Source organism: Pundamilia nyererei, unplaced genomic scaffold, assembly GCF_000239375.1.
Source record: "Pundamilia nyererei isolate P.nyererei 1_Seehausen unplaced genomic scaffold, PunNye1.0 scaffold00179, whole genome shotgun sequence".
NCBI lineage: Eukaryota > Metazoa > Chordata > Actinopteri > Cichliformes > Cichlidae > Pundamilia > Pundamilia nyererei.
Window position 1 is genome coordinate 875,763 of NW_005187580.1, and position 8,554 is coordinate 884,316.

The following is an 8,554-nucleotide window of genomic DNA, read 5'->3' on the forward strand; positions in this document are numbered from 1 at the left end:
ATATATTAAAAACTAGCTGACAATCTTACCAAATAACTAAACAGATTGCCTTATTATTATACCTCCAGAAGTCTGTGCACACGTCCACAATGGAGTATAACTGAGGGTATAAGGAAATTGAATTAGGCCTAAAAAGAAAAGAAAAGTTATAAGAAAAATGGCAGGCATCAAAAAACATTTCAATACATCTACTGGCAAAATGTTGACCTCTGGTGGTGAACGCTTTAGTTAAAATTAGCATGGGGTAATTACAAAACGTACATTTACAATAAGATATTCCATAAAGCATAATTTTAGTTTAAAAAAAATCTTATAATAAGTTTTTGTATGAACTTTTTTATAAAGTCTATAAAGTCTATACAATGGGAACCTAATGGAAAATACGGTCTGCCCATCACAAGAATTATACGTTAACATTTGGACTCTTACATTGACTGTGTAGATTCTGGGTAACATTATCTTGGTATTATTATTATTTTATCCTAGAATCATAGCATATTTTCTATCTGTGATCAAAAATAATAATAAAACACTTTTGCACAATTTTCTGTCCTACACTCCACTTCATGCATGCACTTTTTAAATACATAATGAATAAACATTCATTATTCTGCATTATTTCTGAACACTCAGGTGAAATACATCTCTTAACCCTCTGCAGTCTGCATAAACACAAAATCTGGGAGTGGACGGTGCAATCATCTGCATACTGTATACAGCTTATTTCACTCTAGATAGTAATGACTGGTAGGTGGGGAGGATCATATTTATTCTAAAGTGAATTGATTGATTGATTGATTGATTGATCGATCTCATGGATTACTGAGTACGGACCAAAACATGTGAGACTGGGCAGTGCTTTTGACTGATCTGGTGATGAGCAGCAAAGGAGTTCCACTGAGACTGTGCTGCCTCCAGTCCTGCTCATGCTTTACACTTAAGAATTTCAGTACACCTCTGGGCTGTGCCAATTACAGAATGTATTAGTGATGGGCAGGAGGAGGACTACTGAGCACCACTGGATATTTTTTGATGAGTGGTCTGGGAGGAGTTCTGCTTGTGAATAATAAGACTAGATGTGGAGATAGGCTTCAGAAGGAAGAGGAAAACCAAATGAACTATGTCTATCCTGGGACAGGAAATACCTAGGTGTCTATATCCACAAGCTAAACTATTTTCCAAAAAAGCTGAGATCGAGCTGGTCACACCCACAGACTGAATAAACTGATGATAAAGGCTAGCTCTGTGACTGGCTGTAAATTGGAGACTAGTAAAGCTGTGGTGAAGAGAAGGTTACTGATTAAATTGTAAATAAATTATTTAAAAGGCATCTCTTCTGACAGACTGATTCAGCTCTGCTGCCACAAAAACAGAGAAAGTCTTTCATACCACATGCCATCACCCTCTTTAACATTATATATCTGTCATATATATCTGTCATATCATTATTATTAGTATTATTAGTATTGTTATTCGTATTACTATTATTATTATTATTAGTAGTAGTAGTAGTAACAGAAATATTTCACCACCATTTCAGCTGCTGTAGCAAAAGCATTTCTCATCTCTTAATCACATTCTCAGCCGAAAAGTACAATGACGTAATCAAAGTACGACCTAAAGACCAGAGACGTAATCTTTAGGAGACCATTTGTTTATATCATGGCGTCGGTGGATTTCAGAGGTAGCTAAATCCATTATATTCTTTTTTTTAGATGTGCAGTTTAATTAGTATAAAAATCTCATGTTATTTATAACTTCGAAACAGCGCCTTGATTGTTTTTTTTCTGCAGCTTCAAGCTTATTCGTCTGTGCTGCAAGAAAATCTGTTAACGAGTAGCGTCTCCTTCGCTTTTTATTAGCATATCGGCTAGCATAGCTTATGCTGTCTGCCAGAGCCTTAGAATGACTTTTGGTGGTGGTTACAACAGAAAACAACTTCAAGTCATTATAGCCTTCACTTTTACAGTATAGTGGGTTATTCATCCTTGGTAAAGAGATGTCTGCATTATTGGTAATATGGACGCTGCTCACTGGTCCGTTTAGCTGTTCCGAGTTATATTTATTCATTATCTTTATTCATGTATCCTAACATCTGATAAATATACTGGCAATAGAGAAGCATATAAAAGATGAAGCTATATTATGTAGTTTGATTTTATTTGATATAAAATCAAGAAATACAAATAGCTGCTCTGTTTGAGCATTATTTCGGATCTGCTGAGGAACTCAGCTCTCACAAAACGCGGGTTTCACAGTGAGATAAGTCATCTGTTAATAGAGTGTCTTGTTATTACCTGAAATAGAACCTTTTATTATCAAAAGCCTAATCATGTTAACCTGGAAACCAGAATTACCGTCATGTTTCCTTCATAAACATTTGACCCACTTTCATTATCAGGTTGTGTTAATACTGACTCAGTTCCTCAATTATATTCATACCCCCCCCCCCCCCCCACACACACACACACACAGAAACACACATGCACAGAAAAAGAAGGCATCTCTATAGCTGTTTAACAAGACATTTTCATCAATAAAATGCTATCAGTATTGACAATATCCATGTCAAGCTGAGATGTGATTTCATCCCTAACATATAAATGCACTCACAGTTATTTCTCAGGCAGCATCAGTTAATAATATAATTTCATAAATTGAATGCTTGTTTAATTTCCAGATAACCTTCTCGGGATATCCTGGGTGGACAGCAATTGGGTACCAGGTCTTAATCCTGGAAATGTGCTGGAGTACTTTTCTGACAGAAGCAACCCTTTCTATGACCGTACTTGCAATAATGAGGTAGTGAAGATGCAGCGGCTTACCGTGGATCATCTGAAGTAAGTTTGTTTTATAGATGGAAATTTGATACAGAGCAGTGAAAAGGTTTTTAAACATATTACATTAAGTATTATGAAGGGAGACATTCTGATCAAAATCATATTGTCAAGTAGAGCCCAAACGCATACACACACAGACAAGTAATACTATTATAATATTGCCACATCTGCCGATTTGTGAAAACATTGCTTCTGTCTCATTTACAGTCAGATGGTGGGAGTTGAATACATCCTTCTTCATGCTCAGGAGCCAATTCTTTATATAATCCGTAAACAACAGAGGCAGTCACCGACTCAAGGTGAGTTCCAAACACTCAAGCCGTTATTTGTTAGATTTGTAAAGTCTTCATTTCACATCAGTTGAATTTCTGCTTCTCTGTTCATACTACAGTGGTTCCCTTGGCTGATTACTACATCATAGCTGGAGTCGTGTATCAGGCTCCAGACCTGGGAACAGTTATCAGCTCTAGAGTGGTAAAAATATTCATTGTAATTCTGTAAAAGATAGGTTTGTGTAACATTGATTAAAAAAATCAGTGTTATTTATATTAATCATATCTGTTTTTAGCTTTCCGCTGTACATGGAATCCAGTCTGCTTTTGATGAGGCCATGTCCTATTGTCGCTATCACCCATCCAAGGGATACTGGTGGCACTTCAAGGACCATGAGGAGAGAGGTAAGCAGTTTGGCAGTTTACAATTTAGATGTTAAAGTTCTGATTATCAGTTATGTGATGTGATCACAAACACTAGCAACAAAGAAGGAGCCAGAACCTGTTTTCCTTGTTTATTTAAAATAATGACTTTGACAGAAAGTGATTAACATGAATCTCTTATACAGAAAAAGCCAAACCAAAGACTAAGAAGAAAGAGGAGCCTAGCTCTCTGTTTCAGAGGCATCGCGTTGACACACTCCTTTTGGACCTGAGGTCAAAATTTCCACCAACTTTCTATCAGGTACTGTCAGCTATTGTCCAGTTTGTTCATTTCAATTTTGAGTCTAAGAGGAGTCAATCGTATTGATTTTGTTTTGTTTTGCTTTTCTCTGAACTTTTAGCCTAAGCCTGGTGAGAAGCCCATTCCAGGTATGATATTTAAAACTGTTTTTTGTTTATAGATCATTATGATATATAATAAGAGTCTATCAGGGTCTGTCTGGAAGTGCTTAACACTCTGCAGATTACTAATATGTTAATTTATTTTCATATGTGAAGCATTGCTTTTACTTTCAGAATTGAATTCATGTTGTTTGATTAAACTAAAAGAAAATCAATTAGTTTTTCTGCTGAATATTTCAATTTTAAAATCAGTTAAGTTTCGTTTTTAATGTCTGTCCTTCAAGGCCAAATTCTTGAGTTTACTTTTAACTACAGGCTTTTGTTTTGCAGTTGAGGTGAAAAAGGAACCTGAACCTCCCACAGAAACAGTGAAGCAAGAGGAGAGGGAGCAGGCAACCAAGTCCTCTGCCCCAGCTCCACCTAACAAACCACCTCCTGAGAAAAGGGCAAGACTGCAGTGACAGCCATATTTGTCAGACACTGGGAAGGTTGCGCACAGCTCTGCAAAGTCCTACATCACTCACTGGGAAAATGACTTGAGACATTTGTGTTACCTCCCCAACTCTCTGCTTATTTGATCAATTTTTAGAATACTGAAAATAAAAGGAGTCAGTTGTTTATGTAAGTGCTGAGACTCCTTTTACGCTGCAGCATTAGTCCTGTGCCCTTGATAGGCTTCAAGCAGCTGTAGCACAAACAAGCAATTTGAAGTGGGGGAGGATTTTTTTTTTTTTTGATGATGATAAGCTGACATCAGCATCGGTGTCAGCTTACTGTCAACATCATGCTAATGGTTCTGTTGTAGTGACTTCAGAGGATCATTTAATTCGCTGTCTGCTTTACAAACAAGATGTGTCATCTCATCTGCCAAGCAAATGGCCTCTTGACCCGAACATGGCTTGTTCGTTTCAGACACTTTCATCTCCTTCGGAAGAAATGCCCTGCTTTTGTATGTTTTTTTTTAATATACATTAAATGGTATTGATTAATGTGTTCTGATCTGTTTAATTCTTAACATTTAACAGGCTTCACATTTATTTGATCCGTTTTTCTTCTGTTTTATTTCAACCTGTAATTAAGATTCGCTGCACTGTAGCGTTTTTCCTGTCTTGCGTCAACCCTGATTTCTTTATATCATGCTACTTTGGATGATGGCTGCCTTTTGTTCTGCTCCCTGTCAAGATGATCTCACACTGCGTCATCTGGTTTCTGGGGATTTTGTTGTGTGTTTTGTGTGACACTTTACACTTTTACTTATTGGAAGAAAAATGTAAAGAAATGAGGGGTGGAATTTTGCACATTACTGTATCTGTGCCTGATTCGTATTAATCTCATGATCTGAGTTCATGGGTGGTTGTAGGTTTATTCATTCGTCCCATTTTGTACCTGATTACACTAATTTTGAAGGATTTGTGATAACTGGCAACGAGTCCTTCACATTTCTGTGGAGGATTTTTGAACCACTCTTCATTGAACAACACAATCAGAGCTCAACTTGCTGGTGTGTTTCAGGTCATTGTCTTACTGTATTAGTCAAGTACGCTTGAGCTTTGGTGCACAAACTGGCTGGACATTCTCCTTCAGGATTTTCTGGTATAGGGCAGAGTTCATGGTTCGATCATTACAGGAAGCCGTTCTTTAGATATGCTGCATTCTTTTGTGACCTGGATGAGTCATCAAACCCTTAAAGTAATTTTGGTACCTCAGCCACTCCTGGGAAGGTCCACCGATGTTCCAAGTTTTTTCCATTTGTGAATGATGGCTCTCACTGTGGTTGGCTGGAGTTTCTAAGCCTTTGAAATATCTTTGTAATCCTTTCCAGGCTTGTAATCCTTTCTGTGCCTTTGTTTCTCAGTTGTTCCTTTAGATCATGACATGATATGTTGCTTTTTAAGATCTTTTAACCTACTTCAGTTTGTCAAATATGTTTTATTTTGGTGATTTCTAAATTCATCAGGTCTGGCTGTAATCAGACCTGGGTATAAGTAGTGAAATTGAACAAAAAAATGTGCAGTTAATTCATGATTTAACAAAAGGCTTCTTACTTTTTTACAACACCATATATATTAAAAGTGGTTGGAGGTCACCCCACCTTGACTAGTTACCACAGAAAAACAGACATGCCATATTTCACCATGTGGGACCAGGATTTTTGTTAATGGGAGAGGATTCGCGTACCATTTTGCATCCTTAATGTAGCAGGTATTTTTTTAACCGACAGGTGTCGCCATTTAGTCATATTTAGTATAAAGCTCCATATATGTGGCTGATTTTTAAATTTTTATTTCATACGTTTATGATGTCTGCCATCACCCTGTTGAGTCACAATCAAATAAACGTGCCTACTCACTGAAAAATATAACTTTCCAATAAGGAGAGCGAGTGAAAACCAGAAGGGTGAAGGCACAAAGCTTATACGTATGGTCTTATATTTAGTGTAAACAGTACAGATGCCACGAAGAAGAACTTCCTCGCAGGGCGTGGTGGGATAGCAGTCTTCCTCAGTGGAGGACTGAACAGTGCCCCAGCTGGCTGGCTAGCTGCAGAGAGAAGATGGCTGCAGAGGGGATTTTCAGGCCAGTGTCTGAAAACAGAGCGCCGTTTGTCATGTTGAACGACGACTAGCCCCAGCGTGTCACCCCGGTTGTTGTGTCGGTCGGTTCCGCCTGGATTCGTCGGAGGGGATAAAACAACATGGGGTCGCAGACTTTGCAGATCCTGAGGCAGGGGGTCTGGGCTTCAATCACAGGCGGATGGTACTACGACCCCGATCAGAATACGTTCGTCAACGCTTTACATCTCTACATCTGGCTCTTTCTGCTATGTTTCCCCTTCACGCTGTACATGGTGAGCCGCTTTGTCTCCTTTTTATTTTATTTTATTTTATTTATTTTTACCTCATAGACTGGTATTTCTTTATGTATTTGTCATGACTGTTGACAGCTTAAGTTAACCAAACCAACTGTCCGTTAGGTTAGCAGCCACAGCTCACTAACGGTCGGTCTCGGTCTATTATCTGGAGCGGAGACAACGTACACTAATATTAAACTAAGAAAACGGAGTGGAATATTTGAAGTATAGTTGAATTATCCAAATTATCCAGTAAGCAAAAGCATTTCGTAGCAAATAAACCTTATTCTGGTGGAGACGTTAACAAAAGAGCCTTTAACTCCTTCAGGTTTCAGTCTACTGTCCATCAACTAGATCGTACCTAAACGCTCTTTTGTTCATATTCTGTGTTTCGGTTAAGGTCCACTTGGATATTTACACTGTGTGAGGCTGTAATCAGTGAATTTATTTTCCCTTCCCCCATCTTTATCTATTTGTTGTCCTCCGGTCGGCAGTGATTTTCGGTATCACCAGTTTTCAGAAGCTACCAGCTGTGACCGTAGGGGCACAGTTCACAAGGATGTTAGCAGTGATCTTCCCCGTGTAAAAGCCCAGGAATCAAAATCATATAGCTGAGAGCTGCTTGTTCAGTTTTTTCATCTCAAAATGTCTTTGTTTGCAGGTTTCCTAAACGGCTTTACTTTCTTAAGGTGCTCTTTTCTGTGGCACGTCAATAAAAGGTTGCTTGCCAAACTTTATGTCCTGCACACATAAAATGCACATTTATAACTGCTGACGTGATTATGAATGTCTGTGTGCTCACTTCTATATAAAGAAACTGGGGTGTTTGAAATAGGTTTGTGGTTTCCTTTCTATTCCTGGAGTGGAAATGCTTTGGTCAGCTCTGTGGTTTATATTGAGCCGCAAGTTTGAGTTGCGCTGCTGCTGTTTGTGAGAGCTACAAGCAGATGCAGGAGGATATCTCAAGGACAAGAGAGAGCCTAGAGCCCATCTAGTCACCTCTTTTTGTAATAGCCTCCTTCTCAGCTGCACTAAGCAGACATAAAATTCATAATCAAATCTTAAGACACTGCAGATGTGTCATAAATAATTGGGACAATAGGTGCAATAATGTAATTATCTTTTTTAGCTGCATTTAGCAGAGCTCATTTTCTCTGTGGCAGTGCTTGGTTCCAGTTCACGGGTTTATAAATGATGTGTCATGTCTGAATGTCCAAATTTAATCAACATCACTCCTGGGCTGCTGAGATAAACACAGGAAAGAAAATGGATATAAAATGCTGTAACATGGGTAAAAATGAAACCGTTAGAGGGTTGTCTATGTAACCTTTTTCCCTACTTCTTCCTCTACTTCCAGGCCCTACCGCCAACCATGGTGATAGTGGGAATCTACTGTGGTGTGATTGCTGCCATGTTCCTGCTGCTGAAGACGGTGAATTACCGCCTCCACTATGCCTTGGATGAGGGGGAGGTGGTGGAGCATCAGGCTAAGGAGAATCAGGGGAGCAGAGGTGGCACAGAGGGGGCTATTGATGGAGGCGTGACCCGAAGGGAGGACAGCAATGGCCCAGGGTAAGTTCACGTTATAGTCTGTTGGCAGATTTACTATCTGGAGATGGAGCACTGTAGTGCACAACTGATAAAATATTCTGTAGAGGATGTGCAAGATCATTAAGCAGAAATAAATCGCACTGTAAGATAAGCAGTGTTGGGACTAACGCGTTATTAAGTAACGCGTTACAGTAACTACGTTATTATTGTGGTAACGAGCACGGTAACTAGTTATTATGCCAAAATCAGGAACGC

The 8,554-nt window shown here is 38.8% G+C and overlaps 2 protein-coding genes across 2 annotated transcripts in view; both read left to right on the top strand.

Moving 5' to 3' along the window:
- The first annotated feature begins 1,626 nt into the window (after nt 1-1,626).
- Nucleotides 1,627-4,516, top strand: med6 (mediator complex subunit 6). Its single transcript, XM_005746510.1, has 8 exons — nt 1,627-1,684; nt 2,681-2,840; nt 3,048-3,139; nt 3,232-3,314; nt 3,409-3,517; nt 3,682-3,797; nt 3,898-3,925; nt 4,229-4,516. Exons 1-8 carry the CDS (start codon nt 1,663-1,665, stop codon nt 4,357-4,359), a joined length of 741 nt encoding a protein of 246 aa, XP_005746567.1. The 5' UTR covers nt 1,627-1,662; the 3' UTR covers nt 4,360-4,516.
- Nucleotides 4,517-6,336: 1,820 nt separating this feature from the next.
- Nucleotides 6,337-8,554, top strand: part of pcnx1 (pecanex 1) — a 34,731-nt gene continuing 32,513 nt past the window's right edge. Inside the window, exons 1-2 of the mRNA XM_013914232.1 lie at nt 6,337-6,745; nt 8,106-8,320. Coding sequence (XP_013769686.1) covers nt 6,593-6,745; nt 8,106-8,320 — 368 coding nt within the window. The 5' untranslated portion in view covers nt 6,337-6,592. The remainder of the gene's footprint in view (nt 6,746-8,105; nt 8,321-8,554) is intronic.

Coding starts and splice junctions, on each gene's coding strand:
- med6 (XM_005746510.1), top strand. CDS start 1,663: ATGGCGTCGGTGGATTTCAGAG. Junction 1,685..2,680: donor GGCGTCGGTGGATTTCAGAG/GTAGCTAAATCC, acceptor TTTAATTTCCAG/ATAACCTTCTCGGGATATCC. Junction 3,315..3,408: donor CAGTTATCAGCTCTAGAGTG/GTAAAAATATTC, acceptor ATCTGTTTTTAG/CTTTCCGCTGTACATGGAAT.